This window comes from Sphaerodactylus townsendi, linkage group LG12, assembly GCF_021028975.2.
Source record: "Sphaerodactylus townsendi isolate TG3544 linkage group LG12, MPM_Stown_v2.3, whole genome shotgun sequence".
Taxonomy (NCBI): domain Eukaryota; kingdom Metazoa; phylum Chordata; class Lepidosauria; order Squamata; family Sphaerodactylidae; genus Sphaerodactylus; species Sphaerodactylus townsendi.
Window position 1 is genome coordinate 51,111,882 of NC_059436.1, and position 18,444 is coordinate 51,130,325.

At 46.1% G+C, this 18,444-nt stretch overlaps 1 protein-coding gene across 2 annotated transcripts in view; it reads left to right on the forward strand.

The window, feature by feature from the left end:
- TBC1D13 (TBC1 domain family member 13) overlaps positions 1-18,444 on the forward strand; it is a 34,840-nt gene that overhangs the window by 9,576 nt on the left and 6,820 nt on the right. The window contains exons 3-11 of one of the 2 annotated variants that reach the window (XM_048512740.1): positions 959-999; positions 1,696-1,757; positions 5,838-5,937; positions 7,645-7,727; positions 8,030-8,189; positions 9,315-9,525; positions 11,613-11,776; positions 15,927-16,087; positions 18,371-18,428. In XM_048512740.1, coding sequence (XP_048368697.1) covers positions 959-999; positions 1,696-1,757; positions 5,838-5,937; positions 7,645-7,727; positions 8,030-8,189; positions 9,315-9,525; positions 11,613-11,776; positions 15,927-16,087; positions 18,371-18,428 — 1,040 coding nt within the window. The remainder of the gene's footprint in view (positions 1-958; positions 1,000-1,695; positions 1,758-5,837; positions 5,938-7,644; positions 7,728-8,029; positions 8,190-9,314; positions 9,526-11,612; positions 11,777-15,926; positions 16,088-18,370; positions 18,429-18,444) is intronic. The other variant, XM_048512741.1, reaches the window with a different exon arrangement.

Sequence of the window (18,444 nt, forward strand, 5' to 3'; positions counted from 1 at the left end):
AGATGTGAATGTGTTCCTTACTCTGCTGAGTTTACATCTGAGAGCAAGCCAGGGTGATGACATGGCTAGTTTTCTGGACTTAGGCTCATTCTGCACATGCAGAATAATGCACTTTGAAACTGCTTTCAGTGCTCTTTGAAGCTGTTCGGAATGGCAAAATCCACTTGCAAACAGTTGTGAAAGTGGTTTGAAAACGCATTATTTTGCGTGTGCGGAAGGGGCCATAGATCAGTACGGCTGTTGTTTTACTGCCTTGTTCAGCCATGAAACTGGCTCGGTGGCCTCTTTCCTCATAAACTACTTCAATGTGTTTCTATGAGGATAAAAAATGAGGTATCAGTGTATGCTGCCCTGAGTTCCTTGGTTGTAGGGTGCGACCGCACTTGGAGTCCTGTGTCCAGTTCTGGTCGCCACATCTCAAAAAGGATATCGAAGAGATAGAAAAAGTGCAGAGAAGGGCAACGTGGATGATTGAGGGACTGGAGCACCTTCCTTATGAGGAGAGGCTGCAGCGTTTGGGACTCTTTAGTTTGGAGAGGAGACGTCTGAGGGGGGATATGATTGAAGTCTATAAAATTATGCCTGGGGTAGAAAATGTTGACAGAGAGAAATTTTTCTCTCTTTCTCACAATACTAGAACCAGGGGGCATTCATTGAAAATGCTGGGGGGGAAGAATTAGGACTAATAAAAGGAAACACTTCTTCACGCAACGTGTGATTGGTGTTCGCTGTTTTCAGTTTTTCGCTGACCGTCACCGGACAGATTACCAGTGAACACCGAAGTACCACTGTATATTGCTAAGCATGTCAACAGATTATTATCATAACCTCCTTCTAAAAGGATTGTTAACCTACTGAAACTTTTCATCCCTATTAGTCATGGCAGTTGTTGCGCAGTGGTGCTTGAAAAGGCCAGGTGTACCCATCCCTAATTGACTCCATTTTGTTTGTATCCCAGGGATCCCTTTTGAGGGTGGATTGCGCTGTCTCTGCTGGAAGGTGAGTCTCAGTGGGGAGTGTTGCTTTGTTCTCTTTGAATTTTTGAAAGCTTGGTGATGGGGGTGGGGTCCCCCTGATTTCTGAGTGATTTACGAAGTTCTGAACTGATCCTCAGAACCAATCCCATTTTATAGGTGAGGCGGCCAGAGGAGTGCCTGGCCCGAACGGCCTATGCTTGGATGCCTAGAATCTGCATGCAACTCTGTATTACTCATCTAGAAAACCAGATTTGTTGCCCTTCAGCATCCATCTGATGAACATGATTGCAGTCAGATATTTCAGTGCCATGATTTATAAACTGTGGTCTGATCAATTGTTGAGGTACTTCTTCTGACATCTGAATGTGGACAGCCCTACTAAACGGGGGTTGTTGGTTGGCACCAAACCAGGATTTTACACTAGAGTTTTTAGCTGGAATTTTAATCACTTTCTACAGACTGTGGTTTGTTGTGACAAGTTAACTTCATAAACTCCAGTTTGTTGAGTAGCACCATGCTTTCTGGTGACAGACACAGAAGGGTAATGAAGATCTTTCCTGCTGGGAGGCAGGGGAAAGGGCGGAAGCAGACAAACTAGAGTTTGCAAAACAAATCATGTTTGGTTATGCCCAATTGTTGTGATAAACTAGGTTGTGCAAACCGTGGTGCGTTGTGATAGTTGCATTTAGTTCTTGTGTGTGTGGTTCTCCCTGCACAGATCCTCTTGAACTACCTCCCTGTGGAGAGCACCTTATGGAGTTCCCTACTGAAAAAGCAGAGGTGAGTTGTTGCTTTCTGCAGGCTCCATTCTCTTTTTGCATACAAAAGTCCTTTCCGCACGGGCGGATTATGGCGCCCTGGGGACGGCAAAAACGCCGTCCCCAGGGAGCCATTCGCACAGGGGGCACAGCTGCTTCGCAGCCGCACCACCCTCACCCCGCCCGAGCGGCGCAAAGCCGCCGTTTCCCAACCTCGCTTGGGAAGCGAGGTTTATGGGGCCCTCCCCCCCTTCCGCCCTCTACCTACTGTGTCTGTGGCCGTGCGGCGTGTCGCTGAGGCCTGGGGACACGCCCCCCTGCCCTGCGACACCGGAGCACTCACGCAGGGCAAGGGGGGCGTGTCCCCAGGCCTCGGTGATGCGCCGGACGGCCATGGACACGGTAGGTCGGCCGGGTGACAGCGCTCCGTGGCGCTGTCTTCCCGGCTGTTTCTGGGGCCGTTCGTGCGAACGGTCCCAGGGGGGTTAAGTCAGCATGGAATACGCTGACCCAACCCCCATCGTCGCTGTGCAGAAACGGCCAAATTGTCAACTTTTCTTCTTGGAGCTCAGTACTGAGGATATCACACCAGATTCTTAAGTAAAACCTCTGCCACAGTGTTAATTTTGTCCTTAACCCCAGATGTTGAGCAGTAAACTTCAGGGCATCTTTTAGAATTTCTAGTTTATTCTTTTAATCTGTTAATGAAATGTAAACCTAAAACTTCAGTAAAGCGTTGTGGGTTTTTTAAAAAAAGAATTAGGCTGTGTGGCTTGAGGAAAGTTAACATAAAAATAGTTAGAAGGAAAGGTCATTTTGTAGCATTTTGTTTGAACAACATCAGATACTAGAAATCTGAAGTACAGCTGATTGCCCAAAGTATAGGGGTCCACTCTGAGCCAGCAGTATACCAGGACATCGAAGAGCAACTCTTCGTCCTAAATCCTCCTTTGCTGTAGCCGCACAGGATGTCATAGGAATGGAGAGCAAATGATAATGAAGGGGGGGCAGCAATTGGTGTAATTGCTCGGGTACTTCATTCCGCACATGCAGAATAATGCACTTTCAAACTGCTTTCAGTGCTCTTTGAAGCTGTGCGGAATGGTAAAATCCACTTGCAAACAGTTGTGAAAGTGGTTTGAAAACGCATTATTTTGCGTGTGCGGAAGGGGCCCCAGAGATGTACAATGGCATGAGCAAAAGGACACTTGGCCTGTGGGCCTGCATGAAGTCACGCCAACATTATATCTGCCACGGGTCAGTATATCTGAAAACAAAATGGCCTGCTGTTTGCACACCACGATGAATGTTGTACGCCCTTCTTTTGAACTTACTGACAGCTGTGCTTTTGGGGGCTAATGGATCTAGGCCAGAATGTTGGCCACAAAGAACATAAGCCTCGACTCTCCATCTGTCAGCCCGCTAAACTGCAGGTGGTTTTAGTTTCTTATTTGTATCGGGTTCCTTTAGTGCTCTTGTTTCAAGTAGGTTCTGACCAGTTTCTAAGCTTAGTACAGCATATGGTACAGAGTGTGGTACCCCGAGTATTTTGTAGAGGAAGCCAGATTGTATTCTTTCAACTGAGTTGTTCCATGCAGCTATCCATAGGGGAACTCCATAGAGAAGTTGCTGAACTACCTTGGCGTTGAAAACCTTTACAGCTGCAGGGACATATCCCCTTCCCCTGGAATGAAAAAAACTTACCACCGCTGAAGCAGTGTGATAGCTTCCTTTTATAGCAGTGTCTCTGTGTCTGGCCCAAGTGGCTTTGTGATGAAAGGTTAGGCCTAAATATTTAAAGGACTTGGAGTGTTCAACCTTAATCCCATTGATAAGCCATCTGGAAGGCTTAAACACATTGGAAAAAATGACAATTTTTGATTTTTCTGGGTTTAAGGATAGGAAGTTAGATGTACAGTACTCCATAGTTTTTCTGAAAAGTCTTTTAAGACCCATTTGAGACCTAGAGCTCAGTATCACGTCATCAGCGTAAAGTAGGAGTGGTATGGGTTTGTTTGAAAGAACTGGGCTATGTGAGTTAACATCTGACAATGCGTGTACCAGATCATTAATAAATAAGTTAAACAAGACTGGAGCCAATACACAGCCCTGCTTAACACCTTTCACAATGGGAATCCTTGAGGCAGTGCTCTTGGAAAAAGTAGCAAAATTTCTTTTACAAGTGTCAGAACTTTCTAAGTAATGTCCAATGCTAGATACAGTTTATCTGTCTGTGTTTTGAATGTACTTTTGATTTGTACTTCAGAAATGTCTGTAACGCTCTGGAGCCTATTTTAATATGCCTAATAAAGGTTGTTGTATTGTGGGTTCCTTTAGAAGCCTTTGGGTCATGGTCCTACATAATCTGCTTTGAGTTTGCCGCTCCGTCATGAGATGTGGTGTGGGCATGTCAGTCTAATGACACTGCTTTCTTGCTTTCAGGATGAATTTATATTGTACTGTCGTTCTTAATTCCTGTTTCTAAGGCCAATCTGCATCTGTGATGCCCCTAAGGCAGTGGTGGTGAACCTTTGGCACTCCAGATGTTATGGACTACAATTCCTATCAGCCCCTGCCAGCATAGCCAATTGGCCATGCTGGCAGGGGCTAATGGGAATTGTAATCCATAACATCTGGAGTGCCAAAGGTTCGCCACCACGGCCCTAAGGCATTTGTCTTCGCTGTAGTACAAACTGTTCTGCTAATGCAAAGCTTTGGAGTGGCTCTTGACCATCTTGTTGGCAGTTAAAGCAGTTTCAGGAAGGATATGGAAATCAGTTAATGCTGCTCAGTATTTAGAGTGATTGTGGGTGAGTTAACACAATCTTCTTCAAGAGAAGGGAGTCAGTGGCTTTGACCAGTAGAAATGACTGTGAAACAAAGGCAGTATAGTTACACCAGGCATTTTGAACTGTGGCCGCCAGATTCCAGTCCAGAAAAAGCAGTGTGCAGTCCTTTGGCACACCCTGTACAAGTGATGAGAGGGCCTCTCTTTACATTATCTCTTGCAAGATGCTGCACTGTAAAGAGATAGCCCCCCCACCCCCCGTGGTATGATAGGGCAGAATGGAAAAAGTAGTTTGAGCATGTGTGACCCAGACAACTCCCCCTTCCAGCAACCCAGTATTTTGAATCAGCCTGGAGAATAATTAGAAGAAGAAGAAGAGTTTGGATTTATATCCCCCCTTTCTCTCCTGTAGGAGACTCAAAGGGGCTTACAATCTCCTTGCCCTTTTCCCCTCACAACAAACACCCTGTGAGGTAGGTGGGGTTGAGAGAGCTCAGAAGAACTGTGACTACTACTCCAAGGGCACAAAGCTGGCATGTGTGGGAGTGCACAAGTTAATCTGATTTCCCCAGATAAACCTCCACAGCTCAAGCAGCAGAGCGGGGAATCAAACCCGGTTCTGCCAGATTAGAATGCACCTGCTCTTAACCGCTATGCCACTGCTGTTCCTGGCAATTACCAGTTTATATTGGTGCATTGGCCAGCTCACTTCCAACATGGCACCTTGCTTCATTTAAACAGTGTGGAGTTTCAACCATTGTGTCAGGACTGAGCTGTTCTGTGCTTGGCAGACTGACTTGGAGAGAACTATTGATAATGGATTCTGTCATGGAAGATGCTATCGCTACAGTAAAGGGAAGTCACATATGACTGTGAAAAGCATCTTTGCCTTTTGATCTCCTGAAGGGAGGACAGGAAGCCATACAAAGGTGCCAGGATGAAACTTCAAAGGCCTAAGTTACCTCGTGGCCTGAACAGAGTTTTCCTGAGAAGGCGAAAACAAAGGATTTTGAATTCCATCTTGAGACGTGGTTAGAGAAGCATCCCGGAATGGGGACAAAAAACCAAAAGGAATGTAACCAGCTGAGCAACCTCCGTGCATTTAAGTTTTATTTCTTTTATTTCTGTTTTTCAATAAAAAATCGTTGAGACCTCAGCTGGTTGGAGTTATTGGAGAAAAGAACCCAGGTCTTTACTGAAACAAGCATTGGCTCTCCCAGGCTTGCTTTCATGATAGATTCAAATGTGTTATGTGTTGTCGTTCCTCCTGCCCACCCCCACACTTCTGCTTTCTGTTTTGTTTTCTCTCTAAAGAGAGCTGTATGCCCAGTTCTTGAAGGAAATGATCATACAGCCTGGGATCGCCAAAGCCAACCTTGGGGTCTCCAGGGAGGATGTAACCTTAGAAGACCATGTAAGTTATGATCCCGTTCACTTTAGTTTAATGTAGGACTCAATTTTACAATTAATTCTATGATACTGATATGGCACCCGGTTGAAGCATATAGAATGTAATGTCATTTTAATTTTTTTGCACTTGGGAAGATTAGAGACCCAAATGTCACTCTTATTAGTTTTTTATTAGTTTTTTCCCCCCTTAAAACAGTACAAAATTGCTGCTCGATCGTGTCTGTCTTGTGCACAGTGCTAGTGTAGAATCGTACAGATTAAAAGTATACCTTTTGGCTTCTCATCTTGGGACGGTTCACGCAGTCAAGAGTTTCTTCTACAGAGAGCGCCAAGGAGATGGTGAGGTGGAGAAAAGCTGGGTTCAGATTTCCCCTTGGCTTGCTGGGGAGACCTTGGGCCAGCCACCGTGTCTTGACCTAACCTAGAAGAAGAAGAAGAGTTTGGATTTATATCCCTCGTTTCTCTCCTTGTAGGAGACTCAAAGGGGCTGACAATCTCCTTGCCCTTCCCCCCCTCACAACAAACACCCTGTGAGGTGGGTGGAGCTGAGAGAGCTCCGAGAAGCTGTGACTAGCCCAAGGTCACCCAGCTGGCGTGTGTGGGAGTGTACAGGCTAATCTGAATTCCCCAGATAAACCTCTACAACTCAGGCGGCAGAGCTGGAAATCAAACCCGGTTCCTCCAGATTAGATACATGAGCTCTTAACCTCCTACTCCACTGCTGCTCCTACCTCACAGGGCTATTGTAAAAGGGGGAAGATAAGCTAATTTCCTAACTTCAGCTTGAGGTATCTTGCTGTCTGGTTGCAAACTTTGAAGAAAGTGACTTCCTACTTGTCCCTTGCTTTCTTATTGACAGCAGCAAGTCTCTTCCTTTCTCTTCTTGCACTGCAAAGGCCACTGCAACTCTGGCCCTATATGAATGAGCAAGTCTGTATTATATTGAGAGCCAGGCATAATCATATGTCTGGCAGGGCTCTCCCAGATGCAGGTACAACTCCCTGACCACCATGTCTTCAGTGCTAGCGGCATCCTTTTCCCTCCGCTTTGAACAGCTGCTGAGGGGCTGCGGCAATCTGGGTGACTCACCTAGTGACAGGTTGACACTCAGGAAAGAGTTCCTGGGAGTGATCGGGATGCAGGATGCATATTTGCTGCTGAAGCCTTTCCTTGCTGTAAGGCAGGGGTCTGAAACCTGTGGCTCTCCAGATGTTCATGTGGCAGCAGTGGCGTAGTGGCTAAGAGCAGGTGCACTCTGATCTGGAGGAACCGGGTTTGATTCCCAGCTCTGCCGCTTGAGTTGTGGAGGCTTCTCTGGGGAATTCAGATTAGCCTGTGCACTCTCACACATGCCAGCTGGGTGACCTTGGGCTAGTCACAGCTTCTCGGAGCTCTCTCAGCCCCACTCACCTCACAGGGTGTTTGTTGTGAGGGGGGAAGGGCAAGGAGATTGTCAGCCCCTTTGAGTCTCCTTACAGGAGAGAAAGGGGGGATATAAATCCAAACTCTTCTTCTTCTTCTTCTTCATGGACTACAAATCCCTGCTGGCAGGGGCTGATGGGATTTTAGTCCATGAACATCTGGAGAGCCACAGGTTGCAGACCTGTAAGGGCACTGATGATGTTTACAGACCCAGAGTCTGACTCAGGGTGAGGCAGCTTCCCATGACAATCTTCTCTGCATTGTGCCTCTTTGAAACGCTCTTGTGCAGCCACTGAACCCGAATCCAGACAGCCGGTGGAACACTTACTTCAAAGACAACGAAGTGCTGCTGCAGATAGACAAGGATGTCAGGTGAGTGGGAAAAAGACCTGGGGATCAATGGCAGGGTGCGGGACTTTTCTGCCACCTGCAGCCTCAGAATATTGAATCCCACTGTCAGAATTTGTCTGGCTATAAACAACCCGACTGAGTACTCTAGGCCCCTTCCGCACATGCAAAATAATGCATTTTCAAACCACTTTCACAACTGTTTGCAAGTGGATTTTGCCATTCCACACAGCTTCAAAGAGCACTGAAAGCAGTTTGAAAGTGCATTATTCTGCATGTGCGGAATGAGCCTAGTTCTGGCATCCACTGTTCTTTTTTTAAAACAGGAGGCTCTACCCTGATATGGCGTTCTTCCAACGCCCAACCGAATACCCCTGCCTGTTGATCCTGGACCCTCAGAATGAGTTTGAGACCCTTCGCAAGCGAGTGGAGCAGACCACACTCAAGTCGCAGACCGTGGCACGAAACCGGAGCGGCGTTACCAACGTAAGAAGCACCTTCAGTTGCAGACAGCTGCGCAGCAGTAAGGTGGATGAAGGGGCAGAGAGATGAGTTCTGTTTTGGAAAACTGGCCAGGGGGTACTTGGATGGCTGGTTTCCTCATGTGCAGTTTCTCCTCATTGCCCCAGAACTGAGAGAATTCAGTGCAAGGCCATCTTGGGGGCGGGGTCCTACCTAGGCAAACACATGCAAAACTTGAGCCTTCCAGGAGGAGTGCTTTTTGTGCTTCAAATGTGTCACTATATATGAAAAAGGAAAATCAGGGAGTTGAAACGAAGTACAAAGCAGAAACGTAAAAGTTTTGGCTTTTTGGGATGGCAAACATGAGAGATGCTGAACCTACCTGAGGTAGCAGGTAATGATTTGAGAAATTTGTGCTCTAATTTGTTCCTCTTGAGCAGCAGGGGCATGGCTGGTATGTGTCGCCGTATTGTCTAAAACCCACAAACATCACCTTCTCAACAACAAGTTTCATATGGAAATTCTGTATTTTTGATATAATCTTATTTTATTTGTTTTATTTATTCATTCATTCATTTTTGAGTTTTTTATACCGCCATACCCCCGAAGGGCTCTGGGTGGTGAACAACAAATTAAACAACATACAATTAAAATCCATTTAAAATAAACGCAGCGGTTATCTGGGGAACCAGATTAGCATGCGCACTCCAACACGCGTCAGCGGGGTGACCTTGGGCTACTCGCAGTTCTTCAGAGCTCTCTCAGCCCCACCCACCTCACAGGGTGTTTGTTGGGGGTGCAGGAGAAGGGAAAGGAGATTATAAGCCCCTTTGAGTCTCCTTACAGGAGAGAAAGGAGGGATATAAGTCTTCCTCTTTCTCCTCTTCCTCCTCCTCCTGTAAATGTACCAATTTATGCCAAATAAAGGCTAAAGAAAGAATGTTCTTTCAAGCAGGCATTTGCAAATTTCATATGGTTCGATAGGCCACGTCTTTCAAACAGAGGAGTGTTTTTTTGTCTTGTTAACAAACATAGCCCACACAGTCTTGTAACTGCTTAAAGAATTCACATGTCTATTGTGATGTGAAAATACCAGGGCCTAAAAACTCATTGTTGCATACTCTTCTCCTGCCCCCTTTGCTTTCCTAGGTGAGTTCCCCTCATAAAACATCTGCGCCTCATTCACTGAATGAGTACGAAGTTCTGCCCAATGGCTGTGAGGCTCACTGGGAAGTGGTGGAGCGAATCCTGTTCATCTATGCTAAGCTGAATCCAGGGATAGCCTATGTCCAAGGGATGAACGAAATAGTCGGCCCGCTGTACTACACTTTTGCTACAGACTCCAACAGCGACTGGAAAGGTAAGAGGACCAACTTCCTGCTTGGCATGTTTTTGAATAAGGTGCTTCCAGATTTGATAACATTAGATCTAAATACACCAGTGTACATTTTTTCTTCCAATCTGGGCTGCCTGATCTGACCAGGCTATCTCTATTGTTAAACAACTCAGACCCCGGTCTTTGTGAAGAGATCGCCAGTTTCATTGCGGAGATAGTTGAGAGTTCTCAGTAGAACGTACTTGTTGTGCTCCCCGTGGGGCCTTTTATTTACTATGAATATATCAAGACTGCTGGCCACATTATTTAATGACTACTGGTATTCTGTGTCTACTAATTGAGCTTAGGAACTGAAGATTTATGGTTTAGCTCACTGTGTATTTTTTCCTAACTAGTAGTATTATTTATCCCATGCTAGATTTGGAAATCTATAACACCTTACAATCAGTCCACTTCCTCAATATGTCGGGAAACAGTTCTTTTAGAAACCAACCTAAGACCCCTGATAACCAAACCCAAGCAAGTGCGGAGGACTTATAGAAAAATGTTGCAGTCTCATTATCAGGTGTCACTTTTTATATGAACTTTAAAAAAATAAGCACTTGAGGATTGTAGCTTTTGGTGATCACGTTTGGACTTTATATTGATAAGAGCTGGAATTACAAACATATGGGAACAACTTGTATGTGTATATATTTGATGCGTTCTAGTTTTTTAAATTGATAAATGTTTTACTGTAATTTACAATGCCAATAAAGGCTTTACTACTACTACTACTGAATAAGGTGCTTGCATCTGAAAACTGACAGTGTCCCTTTATTATTGAAATATATTATTTATTAAAGCACAGTTATTTACCTTTCCTCCAAGTACGCTGGAAGTACCCTGTTTCCCCTAATATAAGACATCCCCGAAAAATAAGACATAGTAGAGGTTTTGCTGAAGTGCGAAATATAAGGCATCCCCCGAAAGTAAGACGTAGCAGAGTTTTTGTTTGGAAGCATGTCCGACAAACAGAACACAGGAAAAATAAGACATCCCCTGAAAATAAGACATAGCACATCTTTGGGAGCAAAAATTAATATAAGACACTGTCTTATATTCGGGGAAACACGGTAAATGTATACACCTTCAATGGATAAAGATTAAAATAAGTGAAAAACGACCTGGGAAAGAAGATGCGCACACTTATGCCTACAGATTATAATCCCATGTGTTATTTACAGAGCACCAAAATAATAAGAAGAGTTGGGATTTATATCCCCCTTTACTCTCCTGTAAGGAAACTCAAAGGGGCTAACAATCTCCTTTCCCTTTCCTCCACCCACAACAAACACCCTGTGAAGTAGGTGGGCTGAGAGATCTCTGAGAAGCTGTGACTAGCCCAAGGTTACCCAGCTGGCGTGTGTGGGAGTGCACAGGCTAATCTGAATTCCCCAGATAAGCCTCCACAGCTCAAGCGGCAGAGCGGGGAATCAAACCCGGTTCCTCCAGATTAGAGTGCACCTGCTCTTAACCACTTCGCCACTGCTGCTCCTAAGTTACAATTGTCCACTTCTTTTTGGCAAAAAGCCCTTTGAAAAAGTACTACCCCACAGTAGTTTGTGAATGCTGGGTAAGGGGAAAATACTCTTCCCCGTTTCTCTGGCTTTCTGGGCCACAGAATCAGTTCTTCAACCAAATAGATGCATAAGTAGCCTGTAAATTAATGAGCCTCTCTAAGAGCAAAACCGATTGGAGAAACTCAAATGTCATGTGGGATTGTATGTGGGAGAGCCAGTCCTTCAGGTAGGTAGGTTCCAAATTGCAAAGGGCTTTAAAGGTAATAACCAGCAACTTAAATTGAGCCCAGAAACAAACCATTGAAGCAGTTTTAGAATGAGAATAATCTGTTTGTAGATGATTTTCCTGATCTGGAAACGAATAACTTCCTTTTGCACTGGAGGAAGTTACCAAACAGTCATTAAGGGCAGCCCCGTGAAGAATACATTATAGTAGTCTGAAAAGGAAGTTGTAGGATGAATTGGCATGGCTAGGCAAGTCCAGACGAGGCAGTGTCCATTTCATCTATCGTGTAAGTCACAGAATACTACTCTTTGTTTCCTGCACAGAACATGCAGAAGCGGATACCTTCTTCTGTTTTACCAACCTCATGTCTGAGATCAGGGACAACTTCATCAAAAGCCTGGATGACTCTCAGTGCGGCATCACATACAAAATGGAGAAGGTCTACTCCACTTTGAAGGAGAAAGATATGGAGCTTTACATGAAATTGGTAAGGAGTTATGCCAACACCTCCCTCTGTGGTTTTCACACTTCAGTTCAGATGTTACACCATTTGCAGGCCACTATTTGCATTATGTCTACACCAGATTTTTGATTGCTTCTCTCAGTTAAGGGTCAGGGGACGTGCCTTTGCTGTCTCAGAAGACTGTCGGGACATTCTCCAATTCTCACTGCGCTGTCAGTGTTTGGAGGATCCTCTACTGCAGTGGTGGCGAACCTTTGGCACGGGTGCCAGAAGTGGCACTCACCTGCTCTGTGGGCACGCACAGAGTGCCCCCCCCCCCACATCTAGACTGGCCTGGGCCACTGGGCTCGGTTATTAGCATTAAACCTAAGAGCTAGTTTTGGGGAAGCAGTGTAGGCAACCCTGTTAAGTGTTGTTAAACCCCACTGATTTTCATGTGAAGAACTAAAGTGCGATCCTTTACCTGGGAGTAAGCTCGGTTGCTGGCAATGGGGCTTGTTTTTGAGTAAACCTTCCTAGGGTCGTGATTCACTCGTTGGAAGAGTTGCATGGTTGCTTCAAAGCAAAGCCACCGACTACCACCAAGCTTACTCCCGAGTAACGCACACCTCTGAGCCAACCATTTTTTCTAAACTAAAACCTCAGTATTCAGGTTAAATTGCTGTGTTGGCACTTTGCGACACATAAGTGGGTTTTGGGTTGCAATTTGGGCACTCGGTCTCGAAAAGGTTCACCATCACTGCTCTACTGGAATGCTTTTTTAAAAGTATCTGAGCTTATGCGCAATTGAAAATTGACTGCTCATTCCGTTCTGCCTGATAAAAAGAGTTCTGAGCCACTTTAAAACTTCGCATCCTCCAAGATGCGTTCTACGAAAAGCATTCTTGTCCTCTTGGGTTTCTTCCTGACTGCGCAGAACTATTCTCCGCAAGCTATTCTGGAAGCCGTTAAACCAAGTTTCCATTTAGCCACTGCACCGCTTGAGAGGAAGCTTGCGGTTTTCAACCAGCAGCATTTCCTTCCCCTCAAGCTTTGAGAGAATAGTTTTGCAGATCGCCGTACTCTTCTCAGCGTGGCAAAAAACCAGCCTGGGGGTCAATTCAAATGACATTTGCGTCTTTAGAGCATAGAGAAAGCCTGCAGCCACACGCTTTGGGTGGAAGCCCTTCAGTGCAAACTCTGCACATTCCATTGTTCGTTAGGTTAAACTTGCCATCTCGATTGTGGAGCTTCCCCTTAGCTAGAAGGGAGCATCGATGAGCACTGCATTGCACATGCAGTAAGGGGGGGGGGGCGAATAGATTGCACCACTTCAGACAGCAGGTGGAGGACCACATGCTGGAATAGCTGATGGATGAGACAGATGGAGCTCCGAGGGGATACCAAGGCTAGGAAGAAAACCTACCCTGCCAGATAACCCTTGGAAGACATGGTGTCCTTTGCAACGTGAATGCATCTTGATTGGCTAAACAGGAGCAGCAGTGGTGTAGGAGGTTAAGAGCTCGTGTATCTAATCGGGAGGAACCGGGTTTGATTCCCAGCTCCGCCGCCTGAGCTGTGGAGGCTTATCTGGGGAATTCAGATTAGCCTGGGCACTCCCACACACGCCAGCTGGGTGACCTTGGGCTAGTCACAGCTTCTCGGAGCTCTTTCAGCCCCACCTACCTCACAGGGTGTTTGTTGTGGTGGGGGGGGGGGAAGGGCAAGGAGATTGTCAGCCCCTTTGAGTCTCCTGCAGGAGAGAAAGGGGGGGATATAAATCCAAACTCCTCCTCTTCTCCTTCTCCTTCTCTGCTAAGCTGCTTGTTTCAGACCCCGAGGTTTGAATGTGTTGAGGCCTTTTTACACGCATTGTAGAGGGAGACCTAAGAAGAAGCAGTCCCTTCTGTGTGTACTTGTGTGTGAGTGAGTGAGATAGAGAGAGAGATGAAGGAAGATAGCATCTTTTGTACTCATACACTCATCTGATTCTCCCTTTCCATGTTTCCTTTTCTTAGTCTGCATCCTAGTCCTTTAAACTGTAGTCAAAGACTAGCAATAAAATTATATTAGTTAACTAGAACCCATTGCCTGGGTTCCTGCCCAGTTTGCCTTGCTGGGGGCATGCGACGAAAACACACCCCTAGTTTGCTGTACTTCCTGGCAGCAGACTAGAGAAGAAGGGGGTCAGTGATCGGGGGGGGGGGGCAAACTACCTGAGGGAAGGCTCTCAATCCTGCTGGACGGGGAGTTGGGGAGTGTGAGGAGTTTCTTCATGGATGAGCAGATCTCCTCCCCCCAAGTTGACTTCTGTCCTGGCCTCCGTGCAGGACAGCCTCTCTCTTTCTGGAGGCCATTTGCCTGAATGGCGAGTGAGAGTAGCCTGCTGGGTTGCTGGGGCTGAAGTGACACACTCCCTGCAGGTAGAAATCCAGCACAGCAAGGAAAACGGGTTTAAACTTTCTTCATGCTTTGCTGGGTTTGTTTTGTTGGTGTTTGATTGTCTTAATGCAAAGGAACGTTCACATCTGGAATACATTCCCCCTGGTCCATTTCCGGCACTTGATCCTCCTGTATGATCCTCGGCCTCACATAATCTTGTGGCCAAACTGAATAAGTGGAGCTCCCCTCAGAGACAGTTCCTGGGATTTGAAACACAAAAGCGACCTTACAGAGAAATCCCCCCCAGTGTTTTGTTGTATATTAAACACACTGAAAACCCTTAAAAGATAAAAGCAGCAAGATAACCAATATACGTATTATATATATAGGCCCAGCAAAAAAAGAAATACATACATACACACATACACACACACACACATACATACACACACACATACATACATACATATACACATACATACATACACATACACATACATACATATACACATACATACATATACACATACATACAAATACACATACATACACATACATACATACATACATACATACATACACACATACATACACATACACACATACATACATACACACATACATACATACACACATACACACACATACATACACATACACACATACATACATACATACATATACACATACATACATACATATATATACACATACACATACATATACACATACACATACATACATATACACATACATACATACATATATATACACATACCTACATACACACATACATACATACATACATACATATACACACATACACATACATACATATACACATACATACATACACACATACACACACACACATACACATACATACATATACACTCTCTCTCTCTCTCTCTCTCTCTCTCTATATATATATATATATATATATATAGAGAGAGAGAGAGAGAGAGAGAGAGAGAGCTGTCAAATCACAGCTGACTTATGGCAACCTCTTGGTGTTTTCAAGATAAGAAAGGTTCAGAATTTGTTTGCCAGGCCTGCCCCTGTATGGGCTGAGAGCGTTCCTTGAAAGCTGTGATTGGCCCAGGGTCACCCAGCAGGCTTCATTTGGAGGAATGGGGAGTCAAACCCGGTTCTTCAGATTAGAGTCTGCATCTCTTAACCAGTACACCACACAGCAAGATAACAAAGAGATCTTAAATACGTTATAAGAGCAAGAATGATCTGCATCCAGTGCCTAAGCACTAGCAATGGTGGCACCAGGCAAAATGGCTAGGCCCAGAGGGGAGAGTGCGAAAAAGCTTCTCCTTGAAATCGTGTGTGTGTTGTGTTCCCTCGCCCCTGTTTTAAGCAAACTGACTCAGTGACTTAGAACATAAGAACCTAAGAAAGAGCCAGCTGGATCAGACCAGAGTCCATCTCGTCCAGCACTCTGCTACTCTCAGTGGCCCCCCAGGTGCCTTTGGGAGCTCACATGCAGGATGTGGAAGCAAGGGCCTTCCGTTGCTGCTGCTGCTGCTCCCGAGCACCTGGTTTGCTAAGGCATTTGCAATTTCAGATCAAGGAGGATCAATATTGGCAGCCATAGATCGACTTCTCCTCCATAAATCTGTCCAAGCCCCTTTTAAAGCTATCCAGCTTAGTGGCCATCAGCACTTCCTGTGGCAGCATATTCCGAACACCAATCACACGTTGCGTGAAGAAGTGTTTCCTTTTATTAGTCCTAATTCTTCCCCCCAGCATTTTCAGTGTATGCTCCCGGTTTGATCTTTCTGTCTGCTGCTTCTCTCTCCAACAGCAAGAACAGAACATCAAGCCACAGTTCTTCGCCTTCCGCTGGCTGACGCTGCTGCTGTCCCAGGAGTTTCTGCTGCCAGACGTCATCCGCATCTGGGATTCCCTCTTTGCCGATGACAGCCGTTTCGACTTCCTGCTGCTAGTCTGCTGCGCCATGTTGATGTGAGCAGTTGCGGGCTTTGTGTGGATGGCACTTTAGCCTTCTGGGGGCAGTTAAGGGTACAATTCTTAGCTGAATAACTCCGAAGGCTAGAAGTGCTCATCGTCATGGTTAGCTTGGGAATGTCTGGAGACTTCTGGCTTGCTGCTTCGGGAAATTCAGAGCTAGACTCAGTGGATTTTGATCTGGTCCAACGGGGCGATTTTGACGCAGAGTGCATTAAAAGCTGTCTTAATCTGAATCGGACCATTGGTCCAGCTAGCTTAGCACTGTCTCCTCTAACAGGCCACAGCTCTCCAAAGCATCGGGTCTTCCCCAGCACCTGCATCTCTGAAAACAGAAGGTACCAGGCTGCTTTGCTGTGAGCCACAGCCCTTAGCACCTTTCTTATTAGCTTCTCTTGCACTGAGCTGTGTACGTGTGTGTGAGTTTTGAGCACTGTCCTCCTCTGATGTTGGCAGCTAGCGGCCTTAGGCTCTCTGTTTCTTGGGCTAATAAAGGAGAAGAAGAAGAAGAGTTGGGATTTATCTCCCCACTTTCTCTCCTGTAAGGAGACTCAAAGGGACAGACAAACTCCTTTCCCTTCCCCCCTCAACGATATTCAGATTCTAAATAGTGCCAGCATCCAGCTGCGCTCTTTGCCTTCTATGGAAAAGCATTAAAAAACACAAACAATTTGTTGATCCTATTAAGGTTGATACTTGTTGATACTACTAAGGTTGATGCTACTAAGGTTGATCAAGTGTCTTGACAGTGTATCTCAGTGTCCCATCTGGTGTATTTGCTTAGTGGAAAATTACCAGTGGATCCAGCCTTCCTGGTGTAACCCTCTTTGCAGGGTGGTTGTGAATAAAATGTGGGAAAGAATCACACATGTGCTATTTGGAGGGATGGTGGAATAAAAGGGGAACTCCATTTCATAATTAAGAAGAGAAGAAAAGTTGAATTTATATCCCCCCCTTTCTCTCCTGTAAGGAGACTCAAAGGGGCTTACAAACTCCTTCCCCCTCACAACAGACACCCCATGAGGTGGAGTGGGGCGCAGAGAGAGGAACTCAGAAGAACTCGTGATCTAAAAGCCCAAGGTCACTTAACCAGCATGTATTGGAGGTGCACAAGCTTTTAATCTAGTTCACCAGATAAGCTCTCCACGCATCAAGTGGCGGGCAGGGAACCAAACCCGGTTCTCCAGATTAGAGTGCACCTGCTCTTCACCACTACACCATGCTGGCTAAAGGAGACAGATGGCAGAAGAAAGTACTGATGCTCTTCCTTGGAGCAGCATGTTTTGGAAGTGTGGGAGATGCTTGAATCTTAAAAAAAGGAAGTAGAGAGCTAACACAGTGGAGTGTTAATGCAGTGGAGTGCTAACATAGCCGAAGTCTTTTTTTTCACTCCCGATTTCACCGTATGGCCGCTTCTCAATACGCACTGTTACCATGCTGGGAAGTCAGTCGGTAAATGCATGGCGCCCGATTGACTCCTGAGACCGTTCGCCGCGAATGGTCCTGGAAACTACCCGAGGAAGACAGCGCCATGCGTTAGCGCCCGTCGCCCCGATCGACCTACCTTCCCTCTGCGACCGTCCAGGCATCGCCCGAGAGCCAGGAGACCATCGCCCTGCCCTGGCGTGACGCTGCAGGAGATCACAGGCGGGGGGGAGGCGTGGATCCCCAGGCTCCATGGCGTGCCGGACGGTGCTTGGGGAAGGTAGGTCGGTGGGAAGAGGGAGGGGATAGGCAGTAGCTTCCGGCGCTGCCCGTGCCGCATAACGGCAGCAGTTGAAAGTTCCAGCTGTTTCCCAAAACCTAAACCGAGGGGCGAGGGTTGGGAAAGGAGCAGAGTGACGCCCGGGCTGCCAATGTGGAACAGCTCCCCTGGGGATGGCATTTGTCAGCCGTCCCAGGCGTAATGTTTACACAGCCCGTCTTGCGGAAAGGGCCTATGTTATCCTGATCTGGATAGCCCCAGGCCAGTTTGATCTTAGCAGATCTCAGAATCTAAGCATCCCTGGTTAATATTTGGATGGGCAGCCTCCAAGGAATACCAGGGCCCTGACTCAGAGGCAGGCAATGATAAAACCACCTCTGAATGTCACCTGCCTTGAAAACCTCAAGGGTCTCCATATGTCACCTGCGACTTGATGGAACAACCACCCCTCACCCAAATCCCATGTTCCACATGTTGCTTTTTCTCTAAGCCATCCTTTTTGGTATTGAAGAAGCAAAAATATTTTGCTTTGATATAATAATGTAAGTTTTTTCCCCCCTTCTCTGTCCCCTTAGGCTCATTCGAGACCAATTACTGGAAGGAGATTTTACTCTGAATATGCGGCTTCTACAGGTAAAACACAGCTGGT